The 20,187-nt window shown below is 37.6% G+C and overlaps 1 protein-coding gene across 1 annotated transcript in view; it reads right to left on the bottom strand.

Moving 5' to 3' along the window:
• The window catches only part of DSG2 (desmoglein 2), a gene marked incomplete at its 5' end in the record, with an annotated part of 30,027 nt that extends 10,326 nt beyond the window's left edge, over positions 1–19,701 (bottom strand). The window contains 10 exons of the mRNA XM_024757942.1: positions 2,104–2,331; positions 2,624–2,766; positions 5,512–5,777; positions 9,231–9,416; positions 9,531–9,668; positions 11,741–11,907; positions 12,721–12,865; positions 13,011–13,172; positions 17,157–17,291; positions 19,660–19,701. Coding sequence (XP_024613710.1) covers positions 2,104–2,331; positions 2,624–2,766; positions 5,512–5,777; positions 9,231–9,416; positions 9,531–9,668; positions 11,741–11,907; positions 12,721–12,865; positions 13,011–13,172; positions 17,157–17,291; positions 19,660–19,701 — 1,612 coding nt within the window. The remainder of the gene's footprint in view (positions 1–2,103; positions 2,332–2,623; positions 2,767–5,511; positions 5,778–9,230; positions 9,417–9,530; positions 9,669–11,740; positions 11,908–12,720; positions 12,866–13,010; positions 13,173–17,156; positions 17,292–19,659) is intronic.
• Between the last annotated feature and the right edge of the window lie 486 nt (positions 19,702–20,187).

The raw sequence follows: 20,187 nt of genomic DNA, 5'->3' as shown, positions 1-20,187 counted from the left end.
CTTATACAGCCAAGGAGAAAAAAGCCTGGGTTACAGAACCCTATCTCTCTCAATTGTCTAGATGTATACATTATAAGCTCAGTGACTTCCTGTCTAACATGTATGTGTATCCTAAAGAGTTTTATGTTTCTAAGGCTAGGAAAAAATTCAAGAGCCCATCAAATTCAAACATCTTTATCTTTAGACAGAAAATCCATTGTGTATCTGGAAAGGCAACAGAGCATAAAGGTAGTGAGTAGAGACTCCACAGCTAGAGTGCTTGGGTTCAAATACTAATTCCAGCTCTTCAACTAGCTGTAACTTTGAGAATGTTAGTTAAACTTTCTGCACCTTCGTTTCCTCATCTGTAAAATGTTGATGACGGTAATGCCAAACTTCTAGGGTTGTTAATATTAGTGAAGTGCTTAGACCAGTGCCTGGCATTTCCTAAACATCAGGTTTCTTAGATAAAAATAAGTAAGTCTTGGAATCTCAGCAAGTTCAATGCAAAACACATTTACTATCTTAGTCAAAGAAAGGCAAACTCCAATCAAACAGTCAGCCTAGGTGGGAGTCCCAGACTTCTGTGAGTACAGAATGAGATAATGTGAGCAGGGGGACCAACCCCGACGTGAGTCTTGAGGCCTGTGACTTAATTACCGTAAGAAGAATCATCTGGATGTCTGCATCCCAGGGCTCATGCTAGTTGAAAACTTGATCTTAAGTAACCTCAATTAATCAAGATGGTGATTGTCACCCCTTACTGGGGAGACCACTTGAGTTAACCAACAACATAACTATCTTTTGCAAGTGAGTACATAAACCCTAAGAAGATTCAGAACTAAGTATAGGAATATTTAAACAAACTAAAGGTTTAGTTTTAATATTTTTGCATTGTAAAGAAATTATTTGCATTTGTTATTATATTTATACACTTGTAATATTTTATGGACAATTAGCCCTATTAATGTGACAGCTATGTAACTCCAGTTCAAAATGTGTGATTATGTTACTAATTTAGATTTATGGTTTTAGGTTGAAATATCACTGGTTTGTTCAGTATTGGACCATTGAAGAGGATGTCAGGTTTGATGAATTTATAAGTTAAATTTACTGGAATTTTAGAGTACAGGAATCATAAGAAAGTTTTATTTGTTAATTCAGATCATTGAACTACATAAAAAGGAAGCCAAATATACTAAATTTATAAATATATTGAAATGTTAAAGGTGTTTAGTTTGTAAATTGGACCAAACATGATTCAAAGCCTCTTAAAATGACTGTAAAATTTGCTAAGCCTAAGAAAACAATAAACTTAAAAGTTTAGAAAAATTGGGGTATTACATTTAAAACTTTTCTGAAACGAGCACTACCTGTTTAAAACAAAAAGAGTCTTCTGGATAGATTTTTCTACATTTGAAACCACCTTGAAGGAAGCCAAGAGAGCACGTCAATAAGCGGATATGTCCCAAGATACGGATTTACGCACACGTCCTTCTGGCATGGGGGGCAAGGGGACAGACAGACTCCTTTCCATGTTTTGTCCATCACTTACCAGCTCTGTGACTTCAAACAAGCTATCTAACTCTAGTTAAGCCAAAGTTTCCTCAGCTGTAATCAGGGAATAAGGTTATGGGGTAAGAAGTAAACATGATAATGCATATGAAGGGACAGCAGAGTGCCCGGCACATGGTATATGTTCCGTAAGAGTTATTTTTAATGGAATCATCGTTACCATACATCAAGATTTTTAGAAGGCACCTACTCTGATTTCTGTGCTTAGAGAGGCAAGGTATTCCTCAGCTTACGAGACAACTACTTCAAGAGCGATTTGGAGAATACCCAGTGCAGGGGACATGGGAAAAAGATGAGTTTGTAAAATAGTTCCTTTTTGCCTATTTGTAGCCAAATACTTTAAAGATATTAGAGATCTATTTCCCTTCACTCTCTCCAAATAGGGTATTTATTATTAGGCAGATCAAAGACACTATGCCTAAGTTTCAGACCCTCATTTTATAAACTCAGTTGTATTGGAAATGTAATTCATGCCAAGAAAAAAGCCTGTATTATAAGGATTTTAGATTTCTATCATGTTTAAACATATAGTCCAGTGGTTTTGCTTACTTTCTCGGCTTACTATTTTCCACCTTTCTGCCATTCCAGCTGGTTTGTCAATGACAGAGAAACTGAAAGGCCAGCTGTTTTGGGGTCCGTCCAGGTCCTCTGCGGTCACGTTCACGTACTGCACATCATCACAGACAGTCTGCACAGGGTCGACCAGTGTGGGACAATTGTCATTGATGTCTTCAACCGTGATACTAATAGTGCCAGTGACAGTTTTTCTAGGATATTCTTAAAAATAAGAAAAAGATAATGTATATTTTGGTTATACTGCTCATATGGACATAGTTTGAATTCTCTTGCCAATTTGGTAAGGAGAAGGTAGTAACCAAATTAGGATGCTTTCTATCTTAGATATGTTTTCATATTCAGATCAAGTAATATCTTCTAATCCACTAAATAAGTAGAAATGTGAAGGTTTACCCATGTGGCATTCCTACAAGATCAAAACAAAGGTCTCTGATGCTGGAAAATAAAATCTAAATGCATATAACCAAGAAAAAAAGTCTATTTAATAACTTACCTTCTGTCACAGCCAAAATCTTTGCAGTGTATGTACCATTTTGGACATATCTGGATTCATAATCAGGAATTTTTACAAGTCTAATTTCAGATGTGTCAGAATCCACAGAGATCCAATTGTCTATATCTTCAAATTTGGCATATCTGTTAGAAAGCAGACAAAATTAATTTTGAGCTCTGGATAAATTGAGACTATCTACAACTAATATCTACAACTCTTCTAAGCTTAATTTCTGCTTTCTTATATATGTTCTTATTACAGGCATTAGTTTGGAATGGTTTTTAATTTCTTGAAACTATCCTAAAAGCCCCTCTGTTTACTGTGTATCACACCTACTTTGGACCCTTCCTTATTTCTGTAACATACCCAAGACATATGTGCAAGGGCAACGCCCTTGCCTACTCACCCGGGAGGTTTACGAGTTGCTCTTCAGTCTGTCTTACAGTTTTCAATCTAGTTTTCCTTAAATTTGGAGTTAACCTTGGAGGATAACTTAGTCACCCAACAAGAACTCGTGGAGAAAAGCACTTTTACATTCTATTATTTATTGGCATGTTATCAATATTTAAAAGTAACAATTTAAAAAATCAATGACTGCCTTAAATGGAAGTACTTTAAATTTTGGGATATTGTTGATTGTTCAGAGCAATAGGCTTCTTTCAGTTAGAAATGGTTAAAAGTGAAAACAATGCTGATAAGGTGATTTCTGGGTTTATTCCTTCAAAGCAAAGGAGAATTAGTGCAAAAAGAGACAGCTTTGGGAAGGCAAGGAGAACATTCGTAGTACATTTTCAGAAATATATGTAATTTAATACCATCGAGTTTAAAATGTATCCAAATACAAATATAAACCAAACATATGAGAATTTGATTCAACCAATCATATTAATGATTTATTTTCTATTAAGTGGCTGTTTAGGCATAGAAAAATGAGTGGCTAATATATGGCAGTATTTGTTTATAGTGACTATTTAATATACACTCGAACTAAACTTTCCTGTCTTTTAATATTCATACCAGTAAATGATGATACATTTGGATTTTCACAAATATTTCTGAATTTCATGGCTGGAATCTTAAAGCTTGAACTTAGCTGCTGTCAATGTTTTCCCAAATAATGCTTATAACGAAGACGAAGTTAAAGTAATAAGAATCACGTTTCACAATGGAATGTTTTGTGTGGTCTCATTTAAGGGATTTTCTGTTTCCTACTGTGAAAACTAGACACCATTCAAAGTAGGATGGCGGCTCACGCGTCATGTCAAATATCCATAACAACTGATGCGTATGAATAATTAAATTGTGACAAGGTTAAGAGAGTGATTCTCTGCTGTCCTTATCAACATTTCTAGATTAGGTGAATACTGGACAATTATTTCACTTAGCTGTGCCTCTCATTCCTTATCTGTAAAATAGTAGGTTTGAGTTAATCTTTAAGATCATTCTTATTCTAAGGTTCTGTAAGTGTATGCTAAAAATAAAATACTTTTGAGGAGTAAAGAAACATGGTTCATTATTTTTCAAGGAAGAACATATGATCTTTTGATACAGTCATAACTCTTACTAAAAACAGCAACCAAAATTAAATAGATGGAAATAGAAGTTTCAATAGAGAGTCACAATATTATTGGAGGATAATTAATTAGAACATCTAAGCCTCTCAGGGGACAGCGTGAGGAATCATAAGGAACACTCATTCTCAATTCTGGGGATTTAGATGGGGACTGCCTCCTTAAGGTTAGAGCCATGGAAATAAAAAGTAGACTATAAAAGTCTAGAGAAGCTAGACTGGTTCCTGAAGTTAAGGTGGGCAAAAAGGGGTCACCAAGACATTGCAGAAAACACAATGGAAGCTGTTTGTTAACATAATTTTGGAAAAAGGTCACTTGCTACTATTGGCCGATGAATTCCATGAAAAGGAGATTCACTAAAAGGAAAGAGATTGTTGAAGAGCTTCCTCCATATTCCCATTCGTGCTATGGTTGGCCACGCATCTAAATACAATGTTTCATGAGTACTGGCACCCAGGGACATAGGCCTAAGGAGAGTGAAGCAACCGACAACTCTGGCACCGACAGCGGGAGAACATAGAAGCTGTTGTGTCTCGGGTGGCAGGTGGGAATTCTTATATTCAACCAAATAACTACAGCTAGGTAGAACTTCATAAATAATAGCTCTGTAGAGAGTCATCTTTTGATGGTATGGCTCTGAGATCTAAGATGTAAATTCACTTTGAAAATGTGAATGGATCTTGCAAACCTAGGTGTTGCTACAGAGTGGACACAATCCAGCACCTTCCAGCACAGGAGTGGCATTTAGTAGGTTCTCAATAAGTATATTCTGAGTAAAGGTCACCATGACCAAGACAAGCATTACAAAAGTCTCATCAATCCCTAGCTCAAATAGCCTGGTTTAAATGAAGATCAATTTCCAAGGCTTATGAGCAAATGAAACTGGATTCCCCATTATTAAAATATATTATGCAGCTATTTTTATTTCTCTTAACCAACCTTGTATAAAGTGGAATTTGCAGTAAATTTTATTTGCTATTTTCTTATCTCTAATACTCTTTTAAGACAGATTTTAGAAAGTGTCTTTCGGAACTTTCTCTTTGTTGCTTTTTTAGCCTTCTCTACCCAGAACTGTTTTGAGGTGAGCAACCCAGCCTCTGCCTCATACTCGGGTGGTGGAGGGAAAGGGATCCTGGGAAAACTCCTCTTTGCCTCTCAGTGACATGTACAACTCTAGGAAATTAAGTCTATAGACCTTTGGGGGATTACAATGGCGGGGTTCGAAGGAGTGAAGTGTTAAAATTTCATTACGATTTTTGAAAATAGGCATTCAAAGTCATTTAAAATGATGAAACAATATTCATAACTATCTCTTACTTTACACGGGTTACTTGTCCAGTGTCGCCATCAAAAGCTTGAAATTTTCCCATTATTTGGCTTTGGCTTGATTTTTCCACACTCTCGCTAGTGTGAAATTGGATTATGCTGCTTTTAAAATAAATGCCTTCTTTCACATTTTTCACTTTGACTTTGATCGGAATGGATGTAGGCTTATATTTATTCTTAACTGATTTGTGAAAAGCTGCTTTGTTAGTGACAATAATGTTGAAGTCAAGATTCTTCATTTCTTCATAATCTACTTCCTAGAAAGGCAAAATCAAAGGGAATGCTTTTAAAAGGGACAACAACTAGAACACACGTGTGGTTTCAGTGTCAGATTATAATAATTTAAAACATGAAAAATACAGCAGTACTGAGTAGTCCAAGTCTTATATTGGTACCATGCCATTAAAAAGTCTGTCAATTTTGATGTTCATAAATGTTAAGGATGTTTAGGAAGCATCCCCAATTTATTTAAGGTCAAAATCATTTAAAACGTATATACATTTTTATTTTTAGCAATCTGAAGTGATTTTTTTTTCCTTAATAAAAAAAAGTTAATGGACATCCAATATAATATTCCTTAAAATGTGCTCCAGGGGTTTGTTCTGGTGAAAAGGGCTACATAAGTAGGTACTGCCAGCTCTCTCCCATGGCATATAAAACCGAGGCCTCCGGTAGAAAAAACAACTATTTAGCTTTGTTAAGCCTAGGGATTTTCAAATTTGTTTAAACGGAGAATCTAACCCCCTCCTTTTTAGCATAATGTCTATTAATATCTGGTTTGCTATTAATGCCATAAAAGATTAATCCTCCTCTAAATACTTTGATCTTTGTGAATTGTGGTATTTATTAAGTACATTTGATATAATCAGTTTATCACTCTCTGCATATTTTATGTTCCAATTTGTCCATTTTCTTTTTAAAAACATTTCTATAGTATTCTACTATTTAGATACACTTAATTTACTTAGCCATTCTGTTATTAGGCATTTCGACTATTTGCAGCTAATACTGCTCTGAACGTTTTTAGACAAATTATTTTTCCCCTGTTGAGCTGCAGAGGGAAGAAGTACCCAGTCAAAGTTTACGTAGGTCCTGTTGCTTTTTATTTCTAGTGGTCCTGACCATTTAGATGTACTGACTGACCATTGCTGTTTCTTCAGTATATCATTAAATAGATTACATGTGTTTACAAGAATTACTGCAATGTTCACTTTTGTTTTTGGATGATTTATTACAAAATCCGTTTTCCTCTCTATAGAGTTCTGGATATGTAACTTCTGCCCCCTTTATTATATGGGTCACTGTGGCATTGGGACAATAACACAACACAAATTGACTACAGAAAAATACACTCTTTGTGACTGTAGAATCCTTGTGAAAGTTATTGTCTTTTTAAGTTGCTCTTGCACTTCACACACTTATTTTGATGGTATGATGTATGCCGGATGAGAAATAAAATCTTTCAGCCATATGTCATTAGTATTCAAAGACCATGGAACAAGACAATGGTAAAAAAAAAAAAATGAGCTAGGTACCGGTGACATAAAAAATGTTTCATAGTGTTTGTTATAAATAGCCATCGTGCTCCAAAGAGAATGGAAAATTTTTCAGCATCAGGAGCAATGTATGAGGGCATATACCTCTAGTTTTGCAACTGTTAGCATATTTTATCACTCCCATTTTTGCTATCTTCAATAGCATTAAAGATACTAAACTTATTTGTTAACACAGCTGAGGCTTTTTCTCATGTGATGATTTACTATCTCTGTTTCTACAGTTTAAAGTATCTATTCTTCTGTATCTTTTTTAGACTGCTTTATTGAGGTATGATTTACCTACAATGAAATTTACCCATTTTAAGTGTAAAACATGAGGATGTTTCATAAGCCTATATGGTTTTGCAAATGTCAAGACTGTTGGTTTTAGAACACTTCCATCACTCCCCAGAAGTTCCTTTTTGCCTATTTGTAGCCAAATCACAACCCACCCTAAGCAACCACTGATCTGTTTTCTATATAAGCACTCTTTGCCTTTTCTAGAAATTTCACACAAATAGAATCATACAGTACATAGTATTTTGTGTCTGTATAAAGTATAATGTTTTTGAGGTTCATCCACATTGTAGCATGTATCAGTACTTCATTTCTTTTTATTGCTCAAGAGTATTCCATTGTATCAAGAGACCACATTTTATCTGCTCACCAGTTGGTGGACATTTGGACTGTTACCAGTTTTTCATTATTATGAATACAAGCCACTATGAACACTTGCATGCAAGTTTTTTGTTTTTTTCGTAGATGTATGTTTTTATTTTTCTTGTGTGGATACCTAGGACTAAATCGTTAGGTCACTGGATAACTACTCAATGTTTAACTTTTTATAAAACTGCCAAACTGGCTCTACCATTTAATGTTTCCACTGGCAATATATAGGAGTTCCAGTTCTATATTCTTGCTGATACTTGGTGTTGTCAGTCTTCCTTTGATTGTAGCTCATTCTAGCAGGTGTGCAGTGGTAGCTCACATAGTCTTAATTTGCATCTTCCCTAATGACTAATGATGTTGAGTATCCTTTATGCACACATTTGCTCTTTGTATATCTTCTTTATCTAACTTCCTTGTCCATTCATTTGAATGAAATCTGATTACCGCCTTTATACTTTGGAAGTGATTCTTTATACAATTGGAAAAGTAAATTTGTAATTTTCTTAATCTGTTGCTGTCATTTTAATACTAAATTTACTATTTTTTTTTCATGCCCCCTTTGATAACCCCTTTTTGTGCTACCATGGTGCATTGAGGGTATTTCTATTATTCATCACTAAGTGATTGTTTCTTCTTACGTGTATTACTGGCTTTTTATCTCAGGCATCTAGCATGGTTGCCACCTATAATCTGTGACTAAAAAGTATGCTTAGTTCTGTATAAGCAGGTAAATCTATTTCATCTCTGATGCCATTAGCCATGTATTCAGTAATCATAAAATGTGTCTTCCCTTCAAACATGAGCTAATCTTTTTCTATTTTCCTTTGCTTTACAGAAAGTAATCTAAATGCATACAGTAGCCTATTGATAAATGGTATCAATAATTATTATTATGAAACCTCAAGTTAATTTTTCTCTATTCGGTTATACATTATCATCATTCCTCTTCCTGCTATTAGGGTTTACATACTATGCCATATATTAAGTTTTTGTAAAAATGTGGAAACCTCTGGAATCAATTTCTGTCTGTGACTTAATGAAACAGTCTTTTGAAAGCTGTAGCTTTGCTTTTTATTTTAAAATCTGATAAGGTAATTCTACCATAAACCATTTAAACATATACTGATATCCTTCTTTACTTATTCTGTTGGATAAAGATCCATCCTAAGTTTTGTTTAAGAAATTCTGTGGGAGTAAGGGTTTTAATTGTTTAAGACCCATATGCTTAATAACACCATTAAATTTTTGTTCGTTGATTCAATTAAGCACACTTATAACACTGTGTTTCAAAATGTGACCCTCCTACTACTGACATTAGAAACACAAAAAGTGTAACCACTTACTAACCACAGAAATTGGGCTAGTAGGGGTGGCTCCTATCTCTACAACTGTGGTGCCAGTTAACTGATTATGAAAAGTACTTGTAAACATGTGGAGCTCAAAATAGATCAGTTCCCTCCTCTGGACCAACTTCTCCCATTCCGGTTTTGAACACTAAGTACTTACCTTAATCAGGGTCACGATTCCTTCATTAGTTTGAGTATCAGTTTCTATGTGGAAATAACCCCCTTCATTTCCTGATGCAAAAGTAAAATTGGCTAACCAATTATCGGAGCCTACTTCATCTGCATCGAACACTTTGATGCGTAAAACTTCTACATTGGCTTTGTTTTCTTCAACTATTCCTTCATACTGCAAAACATGAACAGGCAATTTTTATTCTGAGGTAACACAAACCTAGGTGATATATTTTTAGTTTATGACGAAAATATACATAGGCATGTTTGTTATAAAAATAATAGTTACCACTTTATTTTCGACTACAGGTATATTGTCATTGACGTCCAAAATGCGAATCTGAACTTGAGCTTGTTTTACTGGCTTGTCTGTTACTTGTCCATTGCCATCTCTTGCTTCTACCGTCAAAGTATAACTGCTGTGTTCCTACAGGGAAATAAAAAATATCCAGCTGGGGTGAAAATGAATGGCTCTATCTTTCTGGTTTTAGTTCACTTTATCATCAAGGGAATGAACCACAGTATGTTTTATTCATAAATAAGTTTCATGATCTGCTGTTAATCCTATGAAGATGCTGTTTATTTGCCATCAGAGCTTTTCTAAAAGGGCAGAAAAGCCTAATGCAGTTGTTGATATTGAATTCTTAATTATGTCATTGGTGATATTTATCAGGAGATGAGTCTCCTTAAACTAGTCTGAGCACAAAAGAGTGCATTCAAAACGTAGTTTGCACTATACTGGAAGTGATGGGGCTCTAGGACTTGGTTTTTTCTATCCCACACATCATTTTCAGCTAAAAGTTAAGCCAGGAAAACTTAATCCCCCAAGAACACTTGACCAGTGAAGGCAAAACTCGGTGAACTTTGTCCATACATCCCGGGAGATTAGATTCTTGGAGAACGTGTCCTAGAGAATAACGTTTCAGATATTACTCCAAAGGGAAACCTCTCTTCCACGTGGTCCCCTTCCGATGGCTCCATTCAGTGTGGGTGTTGTTTAAGGAGCCGGGCAGCCAGTGCCAATGCCTGGGGACCCTGTGCTCAGTGAGAGGCAGGACAGCAGAGGCTTTGGAACCAGCTGGCTGGGTTCCAATTCTGACTTATAGCTGGGTTGGACACACATTATCCCTTTGCTCCTTGGTTTCCTTCTATGTAAAATGGGGGTAATTGTATCTGCTGCACAGGGTTTACAGGTGAAGTTAATTTGAGTTATTCCACATAAAAGGCTTGTAATAGCACCAGGCATGTGGTGAGTGCCCAATAAGCGACAGCCAGTATTTTCTGGTTAAACTTTCCAGAGACAGAAGCTCATTAAAAAAATCACACTACTAATTCAAAATAGTACTTTTCCGTTCTCATTTTATGCAGAAAGGTAGAGTGGAATTTTAGGAGTAATATTATGCTTTAATTTTACAAAGACCTCGAGAGGAATGTTGAGCACCATCCTCTCCGTCTCTGGCCAGAGTCAAATCACTTTTCCAAGTAATACAAAACACCCTGACTGTGCCTGGATGATGATTTATATTTGATGATAATACATTGTTCTTTGGATCATCCACATTTTACTCTGCATGCTGTTAAGACCTTTATGTCTGTGGCATTTAAAAAAACTTCTCCCTTTTTCAACTAAAATGTTCCCTTTGACTTAGAAACAAAAAATGAAATGTTTGAGAAAGCACCCTTTTTAGGAAACTGACTCAAAGTTTCCTCCAATTTGGGATTTACAGTAACTCTTTCCTTTACAAATACTTCTATTACCCTAAATAGGATTCCTATTTCAAACTTTTTTCCTCCCTCTGTATATGTATTAGTAGTACAAAAGATTCCTGACGTTTCATTATAGAGACACAAATTAAGGAACATTGCTTTGGAACTCTCTAGCAAACAGATCCTGACTGGAGAGGCCCTAGGACAGTGCTTACGTAATTTTAAATTTTTTAGCATTCACATTTAAAAAAGTAAGAAGAGGGAATTCCCTGGCAGTCCAGTGGTTAGGACTTGGTGCTTCACTGCCGGGGCCCGCGTTCAATCCCTGGTTGGGGAACTAAGATTCTGCAAGCCGAGTGGCGTGGCCAAAGACATAAATAAATAAACATAAAAAAAGTAAAAATAAACAGGTAATGCTAATTTTAAACAAATATATTTCATTTAACCCATGGTATCCAAAATATAATCAATTCAACATGTGATCAACAAAAATATTATTAAGGTGATATTTTACACATTCTTCTTTTTCATACTAAGTCTTCCCAATCTGGTATATATTTTCCACTTACAGCACATCTCAATTTGGACTAGTCACATTTCAAGTGGTCAATGGCCACATATGGCTGATGGCTACCATATTTGACAGCACATCCCTAGAGGAGGATCATTCCAAGTTATCCTATGAGTAAGTAACATAGACCAAAGTCAGAAAATTAGCAAAGAATTAGAGAGAGAATAACTGGAAAGACAGAGGAGAGCTGAAAAGATGAATAACATAAAATATTAATTTACCTCTCTGTCCAAGGTAATACTGGTTGTATAAACCTCTCCTGTATCTTTATTTAGGTAAAACATTGGAGAATTAGCAGGCTCCTGGGATACGATTCTATAAGAAATTTTAGAATTCAGAGTGTTGGGCTCATCTGCATCTGTGGCGGTGATTTTCATCACAAGTGTATCTGGCATCAGAAACAAAGGTGTCCAAGATGAAACTCAACTTTTAGCATACTTAATGTATGTTATTATTTTATTTATAATATCAACTTGTTCCAAAAAGGATTCCAGGTGGTTATCAGAATCAGTTTACCAAGATCAAAACATTTAATTGTTTGAGGAAATAAGTGTGAATGGAGGTAGGAATAGGAAAAATAAGGTGAGGGTGAGGCTGAGGTTAGTACATACAATTCTTAGGATGAAGTCCTGAACACTTGCTATAGGAGGGTCACAAATTTGTTTATCATAGACCTAATAACCCATACAAAGAAAGGAGAATGAACAGATACAAATACATGCTTATTAAAATCTAAGCAATTCAGGAGAAGCATAGTTATTCTTTACATTCTGATCAAAGAGAAATCTCTCCTGCGTTTAACACTTGCATTGAAGTCTGACAGTTGAAACAATATGTCAAAGGTCAGCAAACTACTGCCAGTGAGCCAAAGCCAGCCAGCCACCAGCTTTTGTGAATAAAATTTTATTGGAACACAACCATGCTTACTTGTTTACATGTTATCTATGGCTGCTTTCCTGATACAGACTAAAATTGAATAGTTGCTATAGAGACCTAACCTATCACATCAATCTACCACATCTGTTTGAGGGTAAAAAATTTATAACAAAAAAGCAGTTCCAAACCTAGAGCGATACGTTTATTATTATTTGTCCTGTGGGTAATACCCAGCCTCCACTAAGACAGAGCTTTCAGTGTTCAGTCACACAATGGGGATAAGTTGGCCTTGGATATTCATTCATAAAAAAAAATAACCTCTTACTTGCTGCACTCAGCTCTTCAACAGACCCAACAAAGACGTCCTGTGTGAACACTGGCTCATTGTCATTGATGTCAAGAACTTTAATTCGGAGTTCCATTGGTTTCTCTAAGTTGTTTCCTTTCTCATCCAAAGCATAACCCATTAGCTGAAATCACGACATAAATAATAGAAGGGATTAGATTTAAGCTGAGGTCATTCAAGTACCATAGTTTCAAAACAATAATAAAACATAACATAATTATTACCCAAGAAGAACTACAAACTAATAAATGTAAAATTGTTCTTCTTACCAGAAAAAATGGCGTTTCTTCTCGATCTAGAATGGTGGAAACGTTCAGAAATCCGGTGTCTTTATTAAAGACAAACACACCAAAAGGTGGTTCTGTGATCCCTTTTCCAGTGTATTTGTATGTAATTTTTAGGTCTTTGTCTTCTGCAAGATCAGAATGTATCTAACATAAAAATAAGAAAGGAATGCCTCAAGTTAAACTCTCTATAACTTATAGGTAATTGTTTTTAATGGAAAATTTCGCTCTGAAGCTGTCAGATGTTGATGGGTGGAGGGTGGGCGGTGCACAAATGCTCCAGAGAAGAGGACCTGGTTCTGGTCCTGTCTCAGCCACTCACCAGGTAGTGATGCTGAGGCAGTTATCTACCCTCCTGTGTCTCAGGGTTCTTATCTGTAACCTGAAGAGGCACTACTGCCTACCTCTCAGGGTTGTTATGAAATTAAGGTATCATTAGGGGGGTAGATCTTGGTGGGGATGGATTTTAAATTTAGCGCATAAGGTAAAAATTGCAGAGTCAAAATCACCTTCATAACTCCGTTCGATTATCAGGACAGTATGAATAAGGCATCCTTCCATAGAAGGGTTAAAATAGTCAAGTGTTTGCCTGCTTGGAATGCTTCAGCAAATCAGGGTTTCTAACCCACTGGGTCTTCTGTAGTTAACACTTTCGTCCTCTATAAACAGCTTTATTTGTATCTCCAATTCGTTTGTTTGTTTGCCATTTCTGTATCTCTCACTCTTCATTAGTAAGTGTGTCTCTGTGGCCTCCTACTAGATCCACAATTTCTTTTCTTCAGACATCGTTGAAGCCATCACCACCCACCTGCCTGGCCAATTCTTTGTCCTGAAATCTCAGGATTAGCTAAACATTCTTCCCAGAGGATTCTCAACATGCACTGGGTCTGGGGGTTATTGCTGAGAATGATCAATGCGGCTCCAATCTCCTGCTACAGCTGCTCTGCTCCAAGAGTGGAAGCCTGGGGCAGCCCATGATCACTTTTCACTGAGCTTCTCTCTCGTTTGTCTTTCTTGTTCTCTGTGTTTCTGTTTGTCTGTCTCTCTTTTTTTGCCAAGTACATGCATATACACACACAACACATGTGTATGTACATATACATATATACTTCAGTATTTATAGAGAATATTCTAGATCTCTATGTGCTAATTATATGTATTATATAATTTCACTTACGTTAAAAATAAAACCAAACTGTGTGTGGACATAACAGTTGGTTTGTATATATATGTATGCATGTAAGAGTATGTAAGTATATGCATATTTATGTATTTCACAAGATCTGGAAGATACTAAACTGTTGACAGTATTACTCCTAGACAGAGAATTTGGAAAGTTGGGGAAATACAAGATCTTTTGCTTTTTATGTACATTTTACTCTGAACAACTTTTTTTTCCCCACTTTTTTCCAGCTTTATTGAAATATAATTGACACAACATTGTGTAGGTTTAAAGTGTACAATGTGATCGTTTGATACACATATGTATTGTGAAATATTTACCACAATAAGATGAACAACTTTTATAATTAAAATTAGTAAGAAGAATAGCTAACACTTATCGAACCCCAAAGAATCAATGCATTTTACAGAAAGAATGTGTGAAAGAATGTGTGAATGACTCAGATATCTCATCAAACCAAACCAAACCAAACCAAACCAAACCGAAAAGCTTAACTCCTTATATACATACCATTATGTAACACCGTAATTAAACATTTAGATTTTAGAAGGCTTCTATGAAAACATGCTGTTGGAAAAAGGAAAGTGTTGTCTTCTGTTCTGGAGCTGCTCTTTCTTTCAAGGAGCTCATCATGTATAGCGTTTATAAGATGGGAAAGATGAAGGTACAACTTGCATATGAACAATTATTCATTCACACAGATGTTTACTGAACACCTACTGGATGCTGGCACTGCTCAGGGCACAGGGCATGAGCTGTGAGCCGTAAGGTCTAAGCCCTTGCCCTGGGGGAGCTTACACTCTACTGAGGGAACCAGACAACAAGCAAGCAATTTATGACATAATGTCCTGGCGGCGAATGAGCTATAAACTGAGCAGAACGAGTGAGGGGACTGAGACGGGGTGAGGCCGAGAAGGGAATTCTTTCAGGAGGTAACTCTTGGCTAGAGGCTTGATGCTGTGAGATACTGCAAATATCTGTGGGGAGGGGGTTCTAGGCAGAGGCAACAGCAAGTGCTAAGGGTGGGAGGCTGGAATGGCTTGTGTCAGCTTAGGGAGGTGGCAGAGTGGGGGCTGGGGGCTGATAGGAGCTAAGGTCAGAGAGGAGGTCAAGGCCAATGAATCCCAAGAGCTCTTGTAGGCCGCGGAGAGGAGTTTACTCCTTCCACTGCAGTGGGCAGCTGTTCAAAGGGTCTCACCAAGGGGATGCTTTGATTTGTCTTTTCAAAAGATCACTCTGGGGCTTCCCTGGTGGAGCAGTGGTTAAGAATCAACCTGCCAATGCAGGGGGCCCGGGTTCGAGCCCTGGTCTGGGAAGATCCCACATGCCATGGAGCAACTAAGCCCGTGCGCCACAACTACTGAGCCTGCACTCTAGAGCCCGTGAGCTGCAACTACTGAGCCCACGTGCCACAACTACGGAGCCTGCGAGCCTAGAGCCCGTGCTCCGCAACAAGGGAAGCCACCGCAATGAGAAGCCCGCGCACCACAAGGAAGAGCAGCCCCCGCTCACCACAACTAGAGAAAACCCGCGTGCAGCAACGAAGACCCAATGCAGCCAAAAATAAATAAATAAAATAAATAAATTTATAAAAAAACCAAACCAAAACAAAAAACCCCCAAAAGATCACTCTGGCCGCTTTCTGGAGAATGGACTGCGGTGGGGGGAGGCGGAGGCAAGAGTGAAGGCAGGGAGATGAAGTCGGGGCGCTTTTGGTAGCACAGGTCAGAGCTGACAATGACTCGGACAAGGAGGGTGGCAGTGGACAGATCTGGAATACATTTTTGGCATAGAACTGACAGTACTTGCTACATTTTTGAAATACTGGATAGAATTATAGTGCCGTTTACTGAAATGGGTAAAACTTATGGAGAACAGCTTTTGGGAAAAATCAGGGGTTCCGACTTGCACATGATAAGTCTGAGATACATATTAATAGAATTACCATAAAATTTATCCCCAAAAATGGGCATTTTGAGAGTGAAAGGGGAGTTATTAATGATTAGGCTAGGACAATGGCTACAAACTCAGACTGTTTCAGGCAGGATGTGTGGTCACCCTACCACCTATTAGATATCAGTTCTTTTCATTTTGAAAACTACTTTCATGTGTAGGGTGGCAGAATACGCAACTCTGGTATAAGAATTATTTCAAGCCGAAAGCAATTGAGAAGAAGCAGATACAAGAAAGCTCTCTGTCCTCCCCCTATTTGCCTAAGAGCAGGACATAAATTTGTAAAGGTGCCTTTCCCCCACTCTCTATGAGGAAGGACAAAAGTTAACCACGGGAGTTAGATCCTTATCAGCCTGGAGACAGGACCAGAGGAATCCACAAAACAAACCTGACTGACTAGATTTTTCTATTATTAGTTGCCCATATGTCTGCCTTCCCACAGTTTGCTGCTCCTAGAGATTCAAGGTCCTTTTCGTCTTGTCACTTCTCTTAAAAATGTATTGTTCTTTTGCTAAGTAGCTATATAAACCCAAATCCTAACCAAACCTTTAAGTTACTCACCTCTGGGTGCTACATGTGCGATAGACATGTTACTAAGCTTGTTTGTTTTTCTCTTGTTAATCTGTTTTTTTGTCAGTCCAACTTCCAGGGCTACAGACAGAGAAACTAGGAGGGTGGCAGGAAAAAGAACACTGCCCCGCCCCCAACACATGATACTATCTCCTTTTGAGCATTGTAACACTCTGTTAAACAAAGATTCAACTAGTGCCAGATTCAACTCTTAGTTGAATCAAAGCCCTACATTATATATATATGTTCACCAATAATGCTGCATCTTCCAGAATGGGAAAGAGGCTCTTCCAGGTGATATGTGGAATATTAAAACCTTAGTAAGTACATCATATAATTTTCCTAAAATTTTAAAGTGAACATGAAAGTCCTCAGACCACACTTTAGCAATACGCATGCATTTCCTGTTCCTCTTGAGAAGGTACCTTGGCAATCGGATTCTTCCTGGACAGATCCTCTCCTTCCCGAAGAGCCACAGGGGCAGTGATCCAAGAGCGCTTTTGCCTCACCGAGTGAGTACGTATAGGAAGCAGCTTATTTTCATTTCTTGAGTGTAAGGCCTAAAACAACAAAATAATGCTCCCAAATGATTAAGTACCCTAAGACATTAGTATGGCATCCTGAAATTTACTAAAAGTTGAAAAGGGGCTGTGCAAATTTAACGGTATAAATTTCATATTTTTTTAACAGGCTTCATTTTCAAAGAGGAAATATATACACTCTAGCAAACACTATATATCTGAAGAGCTTGTTTCCAAACCAGCAAAGCAGTTTTTTATCAGTCAGAAGAGATCTCCCAGAGTGAAGAGTTAAAAAGGTGAGAGTAACTGAGTGATCTTACAAATGGGCAAATTAAAATTAACGTACCAAGTCATGAGTTTTCTTCTTACTGACTGAAAATGAAGTTTTATTTTTCTGTGGTGCCTTATAATTTAAAAATGAATTACTAATGTTTTAAGACTAAATGTCAGTAACCTGTTGATATCAATTTAACTAAAACTAGTGCAAGTGTCAGTTAATGGATTTATTGTTTCAAGAATGACGTTAAAGGATTAAATCACCCATCTTCGGTTTATCAACAACTTTAGGTAGAAAACTATTCTATAAATTTTCAGTTGTGCTTTAATAGATGAATATATATTTTATCCAAGGAAAATTTTAATACAGCTGACCTAGTATTTTAAGATCAGAAATGATTTTTACACTGGGTTTACAGTTTTACTCATTTTGTTGCTGTATATAACATGTATTTTATTTCAAAATATTTACACTGGTTATCATTAGGTCACTGATTTTTTTCTTTGTTTATAGTGGAAAAATTCTTCTATAATTAAAAAAATTAAATGATGTATCAAAACATTAAAATAACATTAAAGTTTATAATGTAAAAATGGAAAACATCCTCCTACTTTTTCCACTCATACTTTGGAGCATTCACTGTTAACAGCTCGATAAGTATCTTTCATGATCTTTTCTTATGACCATACATCTGCACATGTAAAAAGGTCTCTTTTTCTATAAAAATGGAATTATACTGTACATCTCATTGTGGCCCTTGATTTTTTTTTTTAAGGGTGATTCATTATTTAATTTTATTTTTGGCTGCATTGGGTCTTCGTTGCTGCGCTTGGGCTTTCTCTAGTTGTGGCGAGCGGGGGCTACTCTTGGTTGCAGCGCATAGGCTTCTCATTGTGGTGGCTTCTCTTGTGGAGCACGGGCTCTAGGAGTGCAGGCTTCAGTAGTTGTGGCACGCGGGCTCAGGAGTTGTGGCTCACAGGCTCTAGAGCGCAGGCTTAGTTTGTGGCACACGGGCTTAGTTGTTCCGCAGCATGTGGGATCTTCCCAGAGCAGGTCTCGAACCCGTGTTCCCTGCATTGGCAGGTGGATTCTTAACCACTGCGCCACCAGGGAAGTCCTGCCCCTTGATTCTTCATTCAGTACCTCATCATGGACATTCTTCCATGTACCATAAATGGTTTTACCATTCTCTCATTGACGGACATTTAGAGTGTCAAAATATGCTGCACAGACATGCCTGGATAGAAGTTCCTGTGCGTGTGTTTGAGTGGGAATGGCTGAGTCTGAGGTGATAGGGATAGAGTAGGATAATCAAGTAGTTAGCTCAGAAATCCCACTAGGGGATTGTAGATAGAGAGAGAACTTTAGGGGACTTTGGGAGACCCCAGTAAGTTAATGATCATTCAAGAAAGCAGTGGAAAAATCCTGAAACAAGCTTGCTTGACTCATAAAGCAGAACAAGTCACTTAGCATCAAAGCCTGATCGGCTCGCTTAGCAATAAAACCATGCAAAACAGAAGCACGAGACATGCCCCCAAACAATCAAACACTAGTGGAAAATAAGGCCTACAACCTGCCCAGTGATGTCAGCAAGGTAATGACCCCTAGGACATGCTCTCTGCACACAAAAAACCAGTAATTTATGGAAAGGTGACATTTCAAAGTTAAAGACCCTCGTTGTACTGAGACCTGAAATAATTTTTCCATAGTGCCATGACGGTCCTGGATGTACCATGTAGGGTCAAAAACTCCCCCGCCCAGCATGTAGGAGGAGTTAATGATTGAAGACTCAAAGAATGAAAAAGAAGGTGGTCTTCTCCCCCTCCCTCCTTTTCCTTTGATTATAAAAAAGTAGCCCACTAAGTACTGAGCAGTGCAAGGCTTGCCTGCTCCCTTGTAAGCCTCACAAGTGTCCTAGTCTAATAAATCACTTCTTACTTATCACTTTGCCTCTCTCTGAATTCTTTCTGCACTGAGACATAAAGGACTGGAGCTCCCTGGAGCCCCCTGAAACGCTACCTAGCAGTTTCAGCAGGAGTGTGTGTTTTCAATCTGGGAAAGGCACAACTGTCTTCCATGAAATTAAGCCCCTGAGTCCAAAAGACAGGAATAATCCCCTCGGTTCCTTACCTCTAAATGGAGTCCATCTCCAAAGTTAAAGCAGATCTGGAAAATAAAATTATTTGTTGTTTAATACGATTTATCACTCAATTCAGCTTAAATACTTTGTTAATGAATAACCTAGCACCTAGGATATTATAGACATTAAAAAAAGGGGGGGGGGTATTTAACCACTACTATCTGTCTTTGTCAAAAGGAAACAAATTTTAATTTTCCCCTTTGCTTCCCACCATGACCAGGGCCAGAGAGAGGAATCCATATTCTTTTATATGCATACTCCCTCCCCCAGGAAGCTCAGAACACAACTCATATCTGAAAAACAGAGACACAAACTCTCCTTTTGAAATCTTAGCCACTCTCTGGTCCTTCCCTCCTTACCCTGTGTTCTCAGGGACCCACTTACCTTTCCTCAAGGCCTTTAGTGGGAGAAGCCCTCCCCCCTCCCCCGCTAACTCCCATCATGCCCCATATTCGGGTCACACATGACTGCCCATATTCAAACTTCATTCCTCAGCTTCCTCGGGCCTACCAACTCTT

This window comes from Neophocaena asiaeorientalis, unplaced genomic scaffold (assembly GCF_003031525.2).
Source record: "Neophocaena asiaeorientalis asiaeorientalis breed wild unplaced genomic scaffold, Neophocaena_asiaeorientalis_V1.1 scaffold126, whole genome shotgun sequence".
NCBI classification, from domain to species: Eukaryota; Metazoa; Chordata; class Mammalia; order Artiodactyla; family Phocoenidae; genus Neophocaena; species Neophocaena asiaeorientalis.
The sequence above is the reverse complement of the archived record's forward strand: the minus strand, read 5'-3'. Positions and strand labels throughout refer to the sequence as shown.